Raw genomic sequence first — 19,702 nt, 5'->3', positions numbered from 1 at the left:
TTTTTTCCTTTTTTTTTTTTTTTTTTTTGAGGCAACGACTTCGAACTTATTTAAAAGAAAGAAATAAACCATCTAAAGCAATTTTACAACAAGAGAGAATATATCAACTCCTCGTACAATCTACGAACGTGACAAGAAATAAAGATCACTATGTTGAACCTCTATACAAAGAGTACTAACGTATACGTATTAATTGTTTCATTGTAAGGCATTTCACCGTTACAGATCATTATTAAAATTATAGTGAAATTCATATAAATCTTTCAACTTAAGTCGAGGCGTTGCAAACACTAAGTTGTATTTTTTCTCACACAAAATTTTCAACTTCAAATTAGTTTTTCTTTATAAAAAAAACGTCAGTTTCTAGCTTAAATATAAAACGTTGCTTTGTTGTTAAAAAAAATAAAAATTGAGACGTAATGTATCACGTCAAATTTGTTGGTATAGCTTTGATTTCTTTCTTGTAAATAAACTCATAGTCATAGAGATATCTTTGTTAACGACAACCTCTTCATCTGATAAAACCGTTCATGGGAAAACACCAATCACAAATACTTATCAGATAACAAAACTAATGCTTGTATGTTGCAAGATGTACAAACAATAGGAACGATATATATTAGATGTTTTCTTAACTACTTTTAAGTAAAAAGACTTAGTTAATGTAGAGTATGGAATGGAATTCGATACTGCCTCTTAAATTAATTTTTGGGTGCGGAATGTGGTTTGCCTCTAAGCAAACTTTTGGAAGTGGAATTTGAATCTCTTCAATGAATTTTTTAATTTTATTTTTTAAGAATATAAAAATCTAATTGGCTCAAATAATAAATAATATAATGTCAACAATAATGAACAATTGAGCCAAAACTGAGAAGATGATAAGGAAGTTGCATTGGGCCAAACAAAACTTTTTTTTTTTTTTTAAGATGGAAAGCTATTTTTATGCATCCTATCCAGAATAATACGATATGTCTTTTTAGACTACCAAACTCATGGGCGTTAAAAAAACGTATGAAATTTATGCGAGAATCCTCATTATAATTTACATTATTATGGAAAGATGCTCATGTAAAATATATTCTCCCATATCTTGGGTAGAAAAGAATATAGTTTCTACAAATTTTGATTGGGAATTGAGATATAAATATTTATAATAATATTGTTTTTTATATTCAGTGGTTCAAGTGTATCCGAAACCCAATCAACCTTTTAGTTTTGACAAAACGCAAGTTCGTTTTGATTGGAGAGTTATAGATGATTTCGTATAATTGTTACAGGATCAGTAATATTATTCTTTTATCATAATCTGTAATGTGGTTGTGTTATAATCTTAACTTCTTATAGTTCTTATCAAAAGAAGCAAACAAAAAAAAGATTTCCAAAACTATATGAACAAAATTGTTTATATAGGGTGAGTTGGTCAACCATCTAGCTAGCTTTGGATTGATAATCATGTACCATTGCTATATGAGGTATACCGTTTTAACAATTAGCGATCATAAAAACGATAATTGTAAAAAAAAATGATTTAAAAAATAATAATTAAAAGTGTTATTTTCAATTTGTTGTACCTCCACGTTTCTCTACTGTTATTTCTATACGCTTTGAACTATTCTGATATCGTTTACTAATTACGAGTTTACAACTTTTTAAAACATATACGGCTTTATCTTATCAATTGGATCCATTAATTTGAATTAATTCTGTTGATCATACAATTTACGTTAGATATATACATCATATATATAAAGATACATACATATTGAGATTAAATGATAATACATGTATGCATGGTTGAACAGGATCTGTTATTAGGGTTTTAAAATGTATTAATGGTACTATAATCGATTTCCGTGCGATCTTACTATTTTTGTGAAGAAACTCTTTTCTGATGTTTCTACAAATGAAGAAGAATAACGACAAGGTCCATGCAAGTGGAAGTTTAATTAATCTAACTACTTAAATAGTATTTGTTATTGAAATAAGAATTTTGGACTTTTGCAATTATGGCCATTGGATAATTAAAAATTGCGCACTCCTATCCATTTTGAGAATAATCAAAAGAAAAGGCGTTGGCCTTATATCAATACTCATCCCTCTTGCACCTGAAGACTTTGGAGAATGTAGAGAGATTCCTGAAAACCCAAAAACCAAAACCCTTTAGATTTCATCTCGATTGTTATTCTACCGAATTTTTTTCTTTTTGTTGTTCAATCAAATCCTTTTATTTTTTTTCATTCAACTTATAACTTTTTTATTTTCCGTCCGTTCAATATATCATTGAACGTACAACAAGATCATATGTTTCTGATGCAAAACTGGCTAATTGTGTCTCTCTTGTTTCTTCTTTGATGGATAATATCAACTTTGAATTCTCAAACGCTTCACAAGGAAGCCAGCTACAGTCGCAGCCACAACCGCCTCAGCCGTTTAATTTACAAAACTTGAATAATATGATTCAATACAATCAACCATCATCTCCATGGACTACCGAAACCTTCTCGGGTTTTCCTCCATTCGATTGCTCGGCCAATCAATCTTTCCCCTTACAATGTTCATCTTCGAAGCCCTACCCTTCCTGTTTTCATCCGTACCATCATCAATCTTCGGATCATACATCATCATTAGACCAAACCGTATCGATGGTTCCTATGCTGCCTCTTCCGGATCAATATATGAAGCCATTATATCAAAGATCATGCGCGAAAGATTTCGCTGCAGCAAATGCTTCATCAGCCTCATACTCGCTTTCTTTTGAAGCAAGTCAAGATCCACAAGTATGCTAAAAAAAAAGCCCTTTATTTATTTTTTCTTTTTCTTATAGATATATATTTTTAACAATGATGATCTTACTTGATGGTTTAAAATGTTCTCCACAGGAACTATGCAGGAGGACCTATAGTAATTCTAATGTAACACATCTTAATTTCTCATCATCGCATCAACCTAAACAAACTCATCCAAAATTTCCTTCTCATACTTCATTCTCATCCCATGGAGGGTCGGTGTCTCCTAACTGTGTGAACAAGACACGAATAAGATGGACTCAAGATCTTCATGAGAAGTTTGTAGAGTGCGTTAATCGCCTTGGTGGTGCTGATAGTAAGTCTCACAACCATTTAACTTGATTTATGTAGTCGCTTTTGTTTAGCATAAAGTCATATTAGCTAGTGCATATGCTACAAGAGGGGGACCATTATAACTTGCTTTAGTCTTCGGTCTGAAGAAGTTACTAAAACCTAGAACTTCTTGGTTACCCAATAGAAGTTATATTTGACATGCATATGAATCATGAACATGTATAGCCATAGGATGGATAGATATCAAAAATGATCTAATGAAGATATAATGCTCACATATATAAGTATATAACACTATGTGCATGTGGATTAAAAAGTGTCCCCTTTTTGTTGCATTATTTGGATAAAATGTATACATCTTTCAATAAAAGTATTACATAACCGTTTCAAGGATTAAAGTGTCCTTGTTTCTTTGGTGGGTCACTAAAATGTATAAGTGGTGGAAAACTATGCAGAGGCAACGCCCAAGGCGATATTGAAGCTGATGGATTCTGATGGACTCACAATATTTCATGTTAAAAGCCACTTACAGGTTAGTAATTACGGTTACTTCTTCTATATATCTCCCTTTTTCCATTTTTTTTTTTTTTGTTAAATAGTTTTTGGCTTTTAATTTTCAGAAGTATAGGATTGCGAAATACATGCCTGAGTCTCTAGAAGGTACTCTAATTAATCTCTGCACTAATTTTTTTTTCTTTTGCGATAAAAGTAAATTTTATTTTGGAGTTATACAAATCGAAATAGTTTTATTTTAATTTTTTTGTGTGAAAGTAAAGAGTTTTATGTTGCAGGCAAGTTTGAGAAGAGAGCTTGTGGTAAAGAGCTGTCTCAGCTTGACACAAAAACGTACGTTTCTCTTTTTTGTGCCAAAACTAATATTTTCTTTATTACTAGCTAATTAGCCCTCTGTATATTTTTCCTCCACATAAATCCAACGTTAATGACCAAATGGCTTAGCGTAGCAATAGCAACACGATAAGATTAACCTTGTTCGAAAATAATAAATAATGACTTGTTAATGATTTAATTTTTTTAATAATGTTGTGGATACAGTGGAGTACAGATTAAAGAGGCACTCCAGCTTCAACTAGATGTTCAGAGGCATCTTCATGAGCAACTAGAGGTAAGTTACGAATTGTAACTATACATCTTACATTCTTACTATATTAGATATAGATAAGACTCTTTTTATAGTTTTATGGAACTGTTTTCTGATAATTATCTACATAGATACTTTTTCTTTAATAACCACACTTATCTTGATTCATGTACGTTTCATTCTTTAGATTCAACGAAACCTACAACTAAGAATTGAAGAACAAGGGAAACAGTTGAAAATAATGATGGAACAACAACAAAAAACAAAAGAGAGTCTAATGAAGACACCCGAAGCTGAAGCATCATTGTCTCTTCCCGCTTCCGATCACACTCCTGATCCTCCGCCACCTTTCTTGGTACAAGACAACACAGAATCCCTGATGCTAACAAGTTATGGAGACAATCAACTCCAGTCAAAGATTAGTTGAAAAAAAATGAGAGATATTGGCTACATAGAAAAGGCCTAAAAGCATGTTTCTACTCTATTCAAAATGGTATAAAGTCATAAGAGTCGCGACAAGAGAATGTCCAAAGTGCTACACACACTAACACTTGGAAACAGAATCAGGTACTAAATGTGTGCAAGTGGTGTGTGATGGGGTCTCATTAGTCAATAGAGTAATAGATGTGTGAGATTATTCTTAATTAACTATATTTTGTGTTTTTAAAAACTCACACGAAGAGATGGCTTCTTAAATTAGTAACGCTACTTTTATAATTGTGCACGAGGAACCCCACCTTTTTCTCCTTTTAATTTCTTAGTCATTTCTACTTTGAATATTCAGTTTCTTTATCCCCTATATATTTGTCTTCTTCTCTGAAAGTTTGGTGATGTTTACGAAAAGTAATCGGCCTCTAACTCTCTAATATGCTTTTCAAGATTAAGGTACGGTATAAAAAACTTTTGCATGGAAGTGATGAGTGAGTCAGTCAAATGATCATATATATACGTATAAGAGACGCGAGTATACGAAATGAATTAGGTTGGATATTTGGATACCAAAAACGTGGTATTCGATTTCGTTACCATTCATGATTTTCATTTAGCCCTCGGCACCAACGTCACATCAAACTGTTTTGACCACCCTTTTGAGTTGGTAATAAGCGGTTTAATGTCCCAATTTGAATGGTTCATTCGATTTCCTTATTGTGTTGGTTATTGTGAGAATTTTTTTTTGTCAACAATATTTATCTTGTGTAATTGAATTTAAACTTGAGTTCGGGTAAAATTAGGGTTCTACTTCGAAGACAAGATCGAGATATTTCTCTTTGTTCGTTTTTCCGATCAATAAATTTGTTGGTTTGTCAGCTAATTCATCAATACCCGGTCGGTCATCTCGTTGGGCTGTGACTAAATTGATTCGGTTATCTTTAGGTTACAACTAGCTTGGGCTGGTTTGATAAAAGCCCAAAATCATTTACTTTTATGTCCACTAAATATTATACTTTTAAGCTAATGGGCTACATACACTACATATGTTAGATTTCCTTTAATAATAAATTCATCTGAATCATATATTTATTACTAGAGTTCTTTTTACAAACTGTGATAACATCAAACCTTGTAAGGCTACTTATGCTTAGATTAATTAATTGAAAATTGAAGTTGTTCTTATGTAGTATTAGAACATTATTGTCTTTTATGATAGTTTTGAATGTCTTATTAGTTGTTGTTTTTTGTATTATTTTACGAGGAAGTGACTTTTTTTTTTTTTTGACAATCAAACCCCATATATTAAGTTATCGGAGTTCACTCTCTTCGAGAGAGAGCCAATTAGGTACCGATGAGCTTACATGGGAAAAACAGAAACCTCGTGCTCTTGCACATTTCGCAAGTTTATCAGCACAGATATTATCATCTCGGGAAATATATCTAATACTAAAATGAGCAAAGCTATCTCTGAATTGAGTAAAATTCTTCAATTCTGATGAAAAGGTCGGCCAATCCTCGACATTAGACGTCATCCTTAGGAGGTCTGAACAATCCGTAGCAAAAAGAGCTTTATCCAAGTCCAACACTAATAAGCACTCCATAGCCCAAATAAGGGTATCTAACTCTGCATGTAATGGGGATAAGCTTCTGCGCGATCCTTTTAGCCCCATGTGCAGGATTCTATTACCCATAGACGCAATCCAGCCATGCCCACTCCTATCCACCTCTGTGTGCCAAGATCCATCTATAAAGCATACAAGAGATTCTTGAGGAATTGGGCTCGAAGGCATGCATGTTTCGACTACCGCTGGTGCTACGTCTCTGTTATTTGCTCTTCTCCAAACTTCTTCTTCTTGGATAGCTTTCTCCAGTGTATCTTGCGGAGACTCAGAGATATTTTCAAACACTTTCTTATTTCTTGCCTTCCAGATGTACCACATCATCCACGGGAACGTCCTCAAGTTTTGATCAGTTGCACCAGAGTCTCTACCACGCCCATATAGAAAGTCTAGGTTGCTATATAGGGAAGGTGAAGGGAACACCATAGGATGGGAAGGGATTGTTGATAAAGCCCATACTTGATGTGCTGTGGGGCATTCAAATAGCATATGGTTTATAGTTTCCTCCTCCGCTCCACATCTAGGACAATCTTTGTCTCTACCAATATGACGATAATGCAGGCGTTGACATGTTGCCAAGCACCCAGTCACACATTGCCACACGAAATGCTTAAGCTTCCGTGATGTTTTTAACTTCCATGTTTGCGCCTTAAGTGTCGTAACACTAGGCCCCTGAGAAGGGGGGTCGCGAGCAGGGCGAGAGATAGCTCTTGCGGCTTCATATCCAGATTTAACGGTATAATTTCCAGAATTTGTCAAAGTCCAAGAATAACCGTCCTTCGAGGCATTCAAGCTCGGTTTAATCCCCAACATAAGGGTAATTTCTTTCGGGGGGAAGAGTTCCCGAGGACGTTCAATTTTCTACTTTTTGTGTTAAAATCTATCAAAGTGTTAACACAAATCAAGGGATTTCTCTCATTATTTAAACTTTGGGGTGGCCGTGCTGGCGTATCTGGGATCCATGGTTCAGTCCAGATGCACGTATTAAAACCCGAGCTTAAGGTCTTACGAATTTCGTACGAAAGAACATGCTTTGCTGCCAACATACTCCTCCAACAATATGAAGGTCGATTTGATACTTGTATCTCTAATGGATTACAGTATCGAAAGTATCTCCCTTTTAGAACTCGGCTAAGAAGGAAATCTGGATATCTCAGCAATCTCCATATTTGCTTTGCCAAAAGGGCAAGCTTAAATTCTTCTAGTGTTCTAAAGCCTAGCCCACCTTCCAAAAGTTGAGTACACATTTTCTCCCATGATATCCAATGTAGTCCTTTACTGTCTGCTTTATTGCTCCACCAGAAATTAGCTATTGCGCTAGTTAATTTTGAGCATATAGCTTTTGGTAAGAGAAAACACGACATTACATATGTCGGAATTGCTTGCGCCACTGATTTGATCAGGACTTCCTTGCCTCCCTTGGATAGAGATTTTGAAGTCCATAAGATTACCTTCTCATGGAGTCTATCCCTCACGAATGCAAAGACTTGTGCCTTTGATCCATGAATCTTCTTAGGGAGACCCAAGTATGTACCCATGCCTCCTTCTTGTGATATCCCAACAATAGATTTGATCTCTTGACGTATATGGGACGGGACCTCGGTTCCAAACATGATGGAAGATTTGGAGAAGTTAATTTCTTGTCCAGAAGCCTCGCCATAAAAGTGGATTATATCGATAATTTCCTTGCATTGCCGAGGATCGGATCTGCAGAAGAATAAACTGTCTTCTGCAAAAAGTAAATGGGAAACGCGTGGGCTTGCGTTCGAAATACGTAAGCCCTGGATCTTTCCCTCCCTTTCTGCATTCCTAATCTGAGCAATTAAGGCCTCAGTACAAAATATAAATAGGTATGGAGAAATTGGGTCCCCTTGACGAATCCCACGTGTTGGCCTAATCCGTCCCTTGGGATCTCCATTGATCAAAATACGGTAGGAGACGGAGGTAATGCATTGCATTATCCAACCCACCCATTTTTGATCAAATCCCATTTTTTCCATCAAAGCTCTTAAGAAATTCCATTCCACCCTATCATAAGCTTTACTCATGTCCGTTTTTATTGCCATAAATTTTTTCCGGTTGGCCTGATTGGAACGGAGGGCATGAAAATTTTCTTGAACAATGAGAATACTATCTGTGATTAATCTTCCTGACACAAAGGCAGATTGGGTTTCAGAAATAAGTTCTGGTAAAAACCTCTTGAGACGTAAGCTCAGAATTTTTGAGATCACCTTATAGCTCACGTTACACAAGCTAATAGGGCAAAATTTGGACATTTCCCGAGGTCGTTCTTCTTTCGGGATTAAACATATATTTGTTTAATCTAGCTTGCCATCAAAAATTCCCGAGCTAAAGAAATTTTTCACCAACTTAGTGAGATCGCCTTTTATGGTATCCCAAAATTTTTGAAAGAACAAAGCAGTCATCCCATCTGGTCCTGGAGCTTTTTCCGGATTCAGGGAGAACAAAGCTCGTTTGACTTCCTCTTCTGAGATTTCTTTCGTGAGATACTCATTTATTGCTGGTGTAACCAAAGTAGGTACATTCTTAATAGCCAATGTAGGATCGCTCGCATTCGAGGATGAAAAGAGATTGCTAAAGTACTTCACCGCTACTTTTTCAATTCCTTCTTCTGTATCAACCCAGACTCCAAGTTGATTAAGGATGCCTGTGATCTTGTTCCTTGCCCTTCTTTGTTTTGTGGAAGCGTGGAAAAATTTTGTATTTTTATCTCCTTCTGCCAGCCAGAGTTCTTTGCTTTTTTGGTGCCAATATGCTTCCTCTTCCCTATACGCCTCGCAAAGTTGCCATTTTAAGTTGAGGAGAGTTTCTGATGATGTCTGGTCATCACCATAGGTCTCATCGATCTTTTCTTGGAGGTCCTTAATCAATAGTTCTGAGTTAGTTCTAGAATTTTTCTTCCATATGGAGATGGCACGCTTGCAATCTTGAATTTTTTTCCGGATAGATTTTTCAACGGAATCTTCATCACCTCCCCATCCAGTAAGAACCGCCTCTTTGAAGCCTGGTTTGTCGATCCACCTTTTGTCAAACATGAATTTTTTTATAACTTCTTTGGACGTGTAAAAATTGAAGCAAGGAGGGGGCGGTGGTCCGAACCCCACATCTTCATGTACTCCACATTGGTGTGGGAAAAAATATTATGCCATTCTTCATTACCCATAGCTCTATCAAGGCGACATCGAATCTTACCATTAGACCGTTGACCAATCCATGAGAATTGATTTCCTTGCTAAGGAAAGTCAATTAGACCACATGAATCAATCATAGCACGGAAAGGTAGAAAAGAGGACTCCGATCTTTTTTTTCCCCCTTTTTCGTGATTCCCTGTTATTTCATTGAAATCTCCAATGATAAACCAAGGCTTAGATCTATTCACTCCAATGCGCATTAGTCTTTCCCACACATATTCACGGTTTTCAGGGACAGGATCGCCATAGATAAATGTCATAAAGATCCGATTTCCATTAATAATAGTTTCAATATCGATTAGCCGGTCATCTAACAACAAAAACCTAACCGGAAAATCATTTGAATACAATAGAGCTAAACCGCCACTTAAACCCTCTGGTTCCACTGTTTGAAGGTTATCAAAACCTAAATCTACTTGCAATTCTTGCAGATAAATCTTATCATTCTTGGTTTCTGATAAAAACAAAAAATCTGGTGAGTATATTCGACACATCTCACGCAATCGGCGGCGAGTCACCTTGGCTCCCACCCCTTGACAGTTCCAAGCGATTGTCATCATGTTGGCGGATTGGGGGAGATCTGGGGCTCAACCGCACCATCCTTTGATGTCATTGCCTTGTCACTTTTCTTCTTCTTTTTGGTTGTTGTGTTTGTTTCCACCTCCTTTTGAGGGACCTCACTGTTTGTTGGTTTCTCCGTGCCTCTCCTTGGACCACTTGCTTCCATGTTTCCTTTTTTCTTGGATGAACTCTTGCTGGTAAAAGTTTTGAGCTTTCGAGAGACGGCGTTGTTCATCTTTGGACTAGGATGAGGGATCCTAGCTCCAACCGTCCCGTTTAATTTTCCATTCCCAGAAATTGGATATGGGCCTTTAGGCTGGGAGATAGGCCCACTGACCTTTCTAGATTTCCTCCCACCTCCTGCTTTCTTTGGGGAAAACGCACGCTTGCTAGAAGGAGACTGAGAAAAAGCTGGAGTCGTCGTCGTCTGGTGATTTTTTAGGATCAATTGCTCCGACTATGTTCTCTCGCTTTCCTCCGCCTTGTTTCTGTTCATCGACTCTGTGGACATATCTTCTTCGCCCGCCATATCCTCGCCTAAGAGATCATCGTTCTCGAGTAGCCCGTCGAGAATCATCTCATTCTCGATCTCCCTCATTAGTCGAACATCCTCTTCTGTCAATTGCCGGTCCAATTCAGGGTCATGGTCGTCAACCAGATTCTCCCAGTCCGAGGGGATAAACTCATTTTGTTGAGAGTTTTGCAAGATAGCAGTCGCTTGAAGGTGATTCTGCTCCATCGTCCAATCTGAGAGGCTGGTGTTGCCACCCTCCTCGATCCCCATCGGTAGATTTGTAGAGTTCACCCGCCCCATGACCAAAAATTGAGGTTCCGCAACACTGGATTTCGGAGGTTTGTCCGTTTGGAGATTTCGTGGAGGGTCGCATCCTTCATTTGTATCGGAACCAGATCCAAACTCAAAGTTTGCAGGGATGACATTTAAGTCCTCTTCGCCCTCGTCATCATCTTCCTCTCCCATCAGATCATCATCGGATTCCTGGGCTTTACCTTTACCTTTGTCTAGAGGTGCAGATGTGTCTTCTTCCCGTCTCCGGTTTGCTTGGTGTCGAGGAGGTCGTCGGGAGGTCCTCCGCTGTAGTGAAAGCGATTCCTCCCTTGGTGGCGATCTGATACGAAGTGGGGATTCTCTTCGTCGCACAGGTCGTGCTTGCTCCTCCGTCGCCAGTCGCTTGTTGGAAGGGGGCTTAACCATAGCCTTGTCTTTTCAGTATCGATCTCCACCACTCTCGTCAATCCTCTTAAGAGATCTAGACGACGACATTGTTGAGATCTCCCTACTCCGGGGATAGGTCTTGGAAGTTGACTCCCCAATGCGTTGCCAGACAGGGTTCCGATACGCCTCCGATCGAGGGATTTCACTAGAACGATACAAATTCCTTCGCACAGTCCGGGAATCACTTGGGGTGTCTCTCGCATCTGGTATCAACCTTGACCGTGAGTCGTTTTCACGTTCTGCAGAGAGCTGCGAGGTACGAGAAGAACGCCGGTGAATGTCTCTGTCTCTTACTACCCCCCGGTGAGTGTCTCTGTCTCGGACCTCCCCTCGGTAAACCCTTTCGTTTCGATTCCCTAGATCCCAACGTTCCTCTGTTCTTGGATTAGTTGCAGGTAAAGCATTCACCCTTCGTTCTTTGTTTGTTTCTCGCTGTAATTCGGTGAGATGGGGACAGTCTCGATCTTCATGAGATATTAACCGGCAAGTAAAACAGTAACGATACAATTTCTCGTAGGTGAGAGAGACTTCCACTTCATCTCCATCATCCATCACCACCCGTTTCTTAAATTTCAAAGGTTTAGTGACATCTACAGCCACCAGAACTCTGGCATCTGTGATATCGACCTCTGTGACTTGTCCTATGGCAGATCCAATGCTTCTGAAAGCTTCATCCACCCAACATCGAAGGGGAAGGTCTCTTATCTTGACCCAAAAGTTAACAAAGTACAGGAGACTTTCCTGGAAGTTAAGTTCCCAACGCTCCAAAGAGAAAGTCCATTTGTTGAAATGACATGGCCTCTTCTTCAGGACTTTTTGCAGGTCATCCTCGGATTCAAAGTTGAAGTGGAACCGGCCATTGCCCAGATCGAAGCCTCGGACTCTTCCATCAACATTCCAGATACCCGCACTTGGCATAACTGCCAGAAAAGCTTCCATGCTTCTGCCGCCGGTGTGGAAGACTCTCCCAATTAGCGTGAGTCTGAATCTTCTTTGGAGAGCTTCATTGTCCAACACTGGCAGTCTAACTGGTTCGTCATCCTCAGAGGAGGGTTGGCTTCTCCCTCTTGATCCAGGTCCAGTAGCATTGGAGTTCTTCATCTTGAGCTGCGAATTGTGAGTGGAAGAAACGTACTGTGAACTAAGAAACACGTGAATTGCCAAAACCAGAGGTGAAAAAAGGTGAGATCTTGAAAATAGCCGAGAAGTGAGAAAAGGATGGGAGTCTAATAGTGCATAAAGATGAATAGTGAAGGCAAGAGGTTCGTGAAAACAAAACATGTATGTTGGAGAATTAGAAACGACATATCTTTGTCCCCTGGGTACAAAGGAAATTCCCGGAAGTGGAATGTTTTGGTAGGTGAATATCATCCTGATTTGAAAAGTTTTCTTCTCTTAGCCATCTCGAAGGCCGAGTCTGAGAGAGAAAGTCAACTGTATATTGTAAGGAAATTCCCAATTCCTTTATTGTGGAATTTAATTTGATGATTGGTTTTTTGATTTTTGAAATTTGATTTCCGGTTTTAGACAGTTTCCCATAATAAGGACACTTGTTTCTGTTGTCTATTCATCATAATCAATAGGACCAAAACTTATGAGGAAGTGACTGAACACATGCATGGACAAAAGTGAAAGAATGTTGTGATGGAAATTTCACCATTTATGTGTCACAATGTCGTCATTCAATAAAATCATATTATCTTATATATGTCCTGTCAATTATTTTAACTCGTAAATAATTTCGCGGCGAAGCTTCTTTATATATTTTATTTTACTTCATCTGAAGATTATTTTTCCTTCATATAACATGCAGCGTCTTTCATCGTAAACAAAAAAGTCAAATCTTAATATCGATAAAGACAAACACATCTTGGATCCAACAGTTCGTCATATGATTTTTGTATTACACAAAAAGGGTTTCACCATTTTAATTAAAAAAAAAAAAAGGAGAAGTTGAGATCGAATGAAGTTTGGAAAAAGACAAGCATCGGATAGTGATTCTTCGTATAGGAGCTGCAGTGAACATACTAGTCATTGCTGCAAATGCTACGATATCTCCCAACTTTTTTCAACCGAAACCAAACGGGCCACTTCGTTTTCAAAGCAATCTTTGGAGGACTGTGTGGAAACGCAATTTTCAGCGGTATACAACTTTTCTTTCTTTGTTTTACCACAACACAAATAGGAAAATACTCATAGTTGTTCTTTAATTTGTGCTCATATGTCATATATATACATAGTTTAAGGGTCTTGAATGAATTTGTTCTCGGAATTACACTTGTAATAAAGTAGACATACGTCTTAAACCCATATTTCATTGACGTCGTGGCTAAAATAGGTTATTATAATATTAGTTGTTTTCGTTGTTACATATGAGTTGATGGTAGAGAAGATAGTAATGAATTTGTATATATAGAGATTGAGTTATAATTGAGTTATAATCTAATTTTATTGGTACAGCCAGCAAGCTCTCCAGGTTGTGAATCTGCCGCCTCTGACTTAGCAAGCTCATCTTCCACTAAAAAAAGGATCAACTGGACAATAGATCTTCACGACAAGTTTGTAGAGTGTGTGAATCACCTAGGTGGCCCCATGAGTATGATCTCTTCATCTATTTGTATGTGTGTGTGCTATTTTTTAGTTTTTTACCCTTTTATCTCCCAATAAAATCTTAATCTCGTAGAAGCGACGCCAAAAGAGATCTTAAAGCTTATGAGAACGCATAAATTAACGATCTACCATATCAAGAGTCACCTTCAGGTTACCACATCATTTTCCATTTTAGATTATGATCGTCATATATTTTTATGCTTATGATTTCATTCTTACCTAATCTCCTTTAGTATGTATTTATGTAAATCAGAATTATCGATCAATGAAACATGTTCAAGATTCCAGACAAGGTAAAGTCCTATAATTTTTTTCTTTGTATGAACATGCATGTAGGTTTTATATATTGTTAACTCGCTCATTGACCCAAAACCAAAGCAAATACGTTTTCTTGAACTATATTTTGTTGACATTATTAAATTATATATTCTGCAGAAACAAAAATCAAAGAAAAAGAGATTCAACCGAAGGATTCAAGAATCAAAGAGTTGATGAGATTGCATGATGAAGTAGGACACCATCTCCAAGAACAATTAAAGGTTTTGTCCTTCATCCTTGACATTTACTGGCTAACGGCTATATCCATTTGTATATCTCTAATCACATCGCGAGGTCGAAGAAGTATACCAAATTTTTGGAACTTATTTTTTTGAAACCATATTATGAAATAATACTAGTTTGATTTTTTTTTTCCTTTACCCAATGTTTTACAAAATACAAACCATTTTTTTTTTTAGGACAAACGCAAAATACAAACCAATTAAAAAGGGAATTAACAGGGATTTTCTGTTTTGTATGCACAAAAACGAAAATAATAGAGGAATGGTCGTGAGTGCTGATTTTGATTTGATAGATAGACTAAATAAAATATATAAAGAATAGTCTCCTATTTTCATTTTTTATTTTGCTAATATCGGATATGTAAATTATACTTGTTTATGCCTGTTTTTTTTTTTTCCACTGGCAGATGCAGAGAGAATTATACTTAGTGGTTGAAGAACAAAATAAACAACTCCACGAGATGATCAAACATCAAAATGAAAGAAAAAAAAAAGCTTGTAAAATCTCTTAATTAAGATTTGAACTTATATGTAAATGTACTATGTAGATACTTGAATACCTACTATGTTAGAATAGTCATGTGATATGAACAATTATAAAGGCATGTCTGTAAAAAATATTAACAAAATAAAAAAAAAAATGTTTTTCTTCAAGTATTTTTGGGATTTTGTATTTGGAAAGAAAAACCAAACAAAAAAACCAAACAAAAAGTCTCATGCTTTCGTTTCATCTGTCTCCTCCGGCGACTTGAGAGGCCAAATCAGACCAAAACCCGTCAAAGATTCAAAGGTAAAACCTTTCGATTCGCTCACAAAACTAGCCAATGAAACTCACGCGAAACCCTAGTGGATTCGCGTCTCTTATCAAATGGGTATCACAAATCTCTCAAGAAACCCACTTTAAACCCCTGTTTCCCGGAACTGGGTTCCTCCTCCGTCATACCCAAAACCCTAGATCCTTCGCCACCGTTAACGAAGTCTCCAGCGAGAAATCGAGTGTGAGGAAAACCCAAAACGGGCTTCGAATCACTCCCACTATTCGTAAATTGGCTGAGGAAGCAATGTTGGATTACTTTTATTCCACTAGGGGTTTACAGTACATGGTCGCTGAGAGTATGAGTAAGAACAGTCCTCTTTTTGTTGATAACCTTTTGAAGAAGGTTGACTGTGTTACCCCTTCTGATATTAACCAATCTATCACTAAGTATCTACGTTTTCACCCTGTCAATGAGTTTGAGCCTTTCCTTGAGAGTTCAGGTTTGATGCCCACAGAGTATAATCATCTGGTTCCTTGTGATAAGGTCTTCTTGGATGAAGAAGGTTTTTTGTTAGAGAATCATCATGTTTTGTGTTATAGTGGAGTTGATCCTAAGAAGATTGGGAAGATTTTCAAAGAAGCTAGGGAGGTTTTTGGGTATGAGACTGGGGTTTTAGCTTCTAAGATTAAGGCTTATGAGGATTTGGGGTTTAGTAGGGCTTTTCTAACGAAGCTTATCGTTTGTAGCCCGAGGATTCTGGTTGGGAATATGAATCTTGAACTGGTTAAGGTCTTGGAGACGCTGAAAGCTATGGGGTTTGACTCTGATTGGGTGATGGAGAATCTGTCAGAGGAAGCACCTTGTGAGTGGAGCTCTGTGTATCGTGTTTTAAGCTTGCTTAGAGGTATCTGTTTTGATGAGGATGAGCTATGTGGGTTGATCAGGAAGTGTCCAAGACTTATTTTTGAGAATTCAGGCAAATGGACTGTGGTTCTAGTTGGGTTTGAAACAAAACTTGGGTCATCTAGAAGTGAACTATCTTCGTTGTTTCAGAAGTTTCAGCAGATTCAAGTGGAGAAATGTGTTTCGAATATAAGGAACTGCTTCTTGTTCCTGCAAGAAATCGAGATGGAAGATGATGAGATTCATAAGGTGTTCCGGTCTCACTCCTGGTGGCTTGGTTCATGTAGGTTAAAAAAAACCAGTAGCTTGCTTGTAAATTTGAAGACTGGGAAAGCCCGTTTGTGCCAGGTCATTCAAGATAACCCAGAGGAGATGAAGAAATGGACAATGGGGTCAAAAATCCAACCGTTACCAGCCACGGACGAAAAAACAGAGTCGAAATCAATGAAGACTCAGTTTTTGTGTTACCTCGGGTACAAGGAAAACTCAAAGGAAATGGAGAAAGCACTCGAGAGGTTCTGCGGCAGAGGATCTGAACTCCGAGAGAGATTTAACGTACTTGTGAGTTTGGGTTTCAAAGTGAAAGACGCCAAAGAAATGGTGAAAGCATCTCCTAAAATCCTCTCACAAGCATTTGATGTCCTGGAATCAAAAGTTAACTACCTTGTTAAAGAATTAGGTTATCCGCTTTCGACTTTGGTTGATTTCCCTTCATGTTTAAAGTTCACTCTTCAACGGATGAAGCTCAGATTTGCAATGTTCTCTTGGCTTCAAGCTCGAGGCAAAGTTGGTCCGAAGATCAAAGTTAGTACTATGCTCGCTTGCTCTGACAAAATTTTCGTCAGTTTCTTCGTAAACCGTCACCCCGATGGGTCTAAGCATTTAGAAGACTTGAAGAAGCTGCACCCGAGTTGAACAAACTAATTCCTTACTATGTTTTGTAGCATTACACCTTAATCAAATCTTGTATCCAACTTTTTTTTGTAGTTGTTACTCTCTCTCTTCTAATGATAAAAATTTTAATTATTTAAATAATCTAATAATATTATATTTTTAATTGTCAAATAGTCTCGTCTTCTTCTTCTCACTGAAACAGACCTATTGCTTCGGCTTAGACATATCTAACTCCGGTGTTACATATATTCATGTGTCTGAGTAACAGGTAATGTCTCTTATACGAAACCCTAGATTCACTAGCCTTCTCAATTGGGTATCACAAGCTATTATTAAACCCCGAGTTTCAGGAAACCCTAGATCTTTCGGCACACAGAGAACAACACTAGTCGATGCTGAGCTTTGCGGAGAGAAGTGGGGAGTTAGGAATCGAAACGAGATTCGTAGGATGGCACAGGTTGCGATGTTTGATTACTTTTACCAAACGAGGGGTTTGCAGTTTCTGGTTGCTGAGAGTATGAGTAAGANTTTTGTAGCATTACACCTTAATCAAATCTTGTATCCAATTTTTTTTGTTGTAGTTGTTACTCTTCTTCTAATGATAAAAATTTTAAATTATTTAAATAATATAATTTTTTTTTAATTGTCAAATAGTCTCGTCTTCTTCTTCTTACTGAACATAGCTATAACTTCGGCTTAGACATATCTAACTCCGGTGTTACATATATTCATGTGTCTGAGTAACAGGTAATGTCTCTTATACGAAACCCTAGATTCACTAGCCTTCTCAATTGGGTATCACAAGCTATTATTAAACCCCGAGTTTCAGGAAACCCTAGATCTTTCGGCACACAGAGAACAACACTAGTCGATGCTGAGCTTTGCGGAGAGAAGTGGGGAGTTAGGAATCGAAACGAGATTCGTAGGATGGCACAGGTTGCGATGTTTGATTACTTTTACCAAACGAGGGGTTTGCAGTTTCTGGTTGCTGAGAGTATGAGTAAGAACGCTCCTGTGTTTAATGATAATCTATTGAGGAAGCTAGATGGTTGTGATGTTGATGATGATGAGGATGAGATAGTTCGATCCATTACAAGGTTTCTATTGTTTCATCCTGTAAACGAGTTTGAGCCGTTTTTAGAGAGTTTAGGTTTGAAGCCGTCAGAGTTTAGTCATTTGGTTCCTTGTGATAAGATGTTCTTGAATGAAGATGCTTTTCTTCTGGAGAATTATCATGTCTTTTGGAACTATGGAATTGGTAGGGAGAAGATGGGGAAGATCTTTAAGGAAGCTAGGGAAGTTTTCGGGTTTGAAACTGGGGTTTTGGCTTCCAAGATTAAGGCTTATGAGGAGGATTTGGGGTTTAGTAGGTTGTTTCTGTCGAAACTTATTGTTTGTAGTCCTAGTATCTTGATTGGGAACATGGATGTTGAGCTGACTAAAGTTATGGAGATGCTGAAAGCTATTGGTTTTGGTGTTGATTGGGTAACAGAGAACTTGTCAGAGGAGGTTTCTTATGACTGGAGTTCTATGCATAGGTGTCTAAGTTTTCTTAGAGATATCTGTGTCGATGAGAATGAGCTAAATGAATTAATCAGGAAGCGGCCAGGTCTGATTTTTGAGGATTCAGGGGAGTGGACACTGATACTAGCTGGGTTTGAAACAAAACTAGGGTCATCCAGAAGTAAACTCTGTTCCTTGTTTCAGAAACTCCCTCAGAGCCAGAGTTTAGGGAAATGTTTGATTAATCTAAGACATTGCTTCTTGTTCCTGCAAGATATTGAGATGGAGGCTGATGAGATTAGCAAGATCTTCCGTTTGCACTCTTCGTGGCTTGGTGTAACTCGTTTGAAGCAAACCAGTACCTTACTTCTCAATTTGAAAGGTGGGAAAAGGCGGCTTTGTCAGGTCATTCAAGAAAATCCTGAAGAGATGAAAAAATGGGTTATGGGGTTAAGAGTGCAGCCGTTACCAGATACTAGCTGCAAGGTAGACTCAAAGTCGAAAAGAATGAAGACCCAGTTCTTGTTAGACCTCGGATACAAAGAAAACTCAGAGGACATGGAGAGAGCACACAAGAGTTTCCGTGGCAAAGGATCTGAACTCCGTGAGAGATTTAATGTCCTTGTGAGTTTGGGTTTTACCGAGGAAGTTGTTAAAGATATGGTGAAAGCATGTCCTAGTATCCTCACTCAGGCAAGTGATATCATAGAATCAAAGGTTAACTACCTTGTAAACGAATTAGGTTATCCGCTTTCCACTTTGGTCACTTTCCCAACATGTCTCAAGTATACTCTTCAGCGGATGAAGCTTCGATATACAATGTTCTCTTGGCTTCAAGCTCGAGGCAAGGCAGACCCAAAGCTTGCACTAAGTACTATACTTGTGTGCTCGGACAAGTTCTTTGACACTAGATTTGTAAACCGTCACCCTGATGGGCCTAAGCATTTGGAAGACCTGAAGAAACTGCTTCTATGTCAGTAGAGAACAAGAATGCATCAAGATATTATAGTATTGACCACAACAACGCAACATACATCACGCAATTCGATTTTTGTATTCTAGTTAGATCACAATCAGTCTAGTTAAACACAAATTTTTGTGGAGCAGTAACTTCAGTTTTGTGTTAGTCCCTCTTGAGCAGATTGCTATGTTACTATGTACATGTTTTTACAAGTTCTATAGCAATTTTAAAGTTGGAGAAAAATAATAATACTGTATTATTATTATTAAAGATAGA

General features: G+C 37.8%; 3 protein-coding genes across 4 annotated transcripts; all 3 read left to right on the top strand.

Annotated features, from left to right (window-relative positions):
* On the top strand, nucleotides 2,077-4,927 carry LOC104708424 (myb family transcription factor PHL5-like). Of its 2 annotated transcripts, none has more exons than XM_010424995.2 (7): nucleotides 2,077-2,777; nucleotides 2,880-3,102; nucleotides 3,536-3,612; nucleotides 3,704-3,740; nucleotides 3,872-3,926; nucleotides 4,134-4,203; nucleotides 4,367-4,927. In XM_010424995.2, exons 1-7 carry the CDS (start codon nucleotides 2,352-2,354, stop codon nucleotides 4,604-4,606), a joined length of 1,128 nt encoding a protein of 375 aa, XP_010423297.1. In that variant the 5' UTR covers nucleotides 2,077-2,351; the 3' UTR covers nucleotides 4,607-4,927. The 2 variants fall into 2 exon arrangements, with proteins under 2 accessions (XP_010423297.1, XP_010423296.1); XM_010424994.2 differs by having other exon boundaries at nucleotides 3,701-3,740.
* Nucleotides 15,107-17,094, top strand: LOC109126006 (transcription termination factor MTEF18, mitochondrial-like). Its single transcript, XM_019228941.1, has one exon. The coding sequence runs from the start codon at nucleotides 15,232-15,234 to the stop codon at nucleotides 16,981-16,983; it is 1,752 nt and encodes a 583-aa protein (XP_019084486.1). The 5' UTR covers nucleotides 15,107-15,231; the 3' UTR covers nucleotides 16,984-17,094.
* On the top strand, nucleotides 17,658-19,638 carry LOC104708423 (transcription termination factor MTEF18, mitochondrial-like). Its single transcript, XM_019228940.1, has one exon. It carries the CDS (start codon nucleotides 17,713-17,715, stop codon nucleotides 19,444-19,446), a length of 1,734 nt encoding a protein of 577 aa, XP_019084485.1. The 5' UTR covers nucleotides 17,658-17,712; the 3' UTR covers nucleotides 19,447-19,638.

Source organism: Camelina sativa, chromosome 8 (assembly GCF_000633955.1).
Source record: "Camelina sativa cultivar DH55 chromosome 8, Cs, whole genome shotgun sequence".
Lineage (NCBI taxonomy): Eukaryota > Viridiplantae > Streptophyta > Magnoliopsida > Brassicales > Brassicaceae > Camelina > Camelina sativa.
This window is presented reverse-complemented; position numbering and strand designations above follow the sequence as displayed.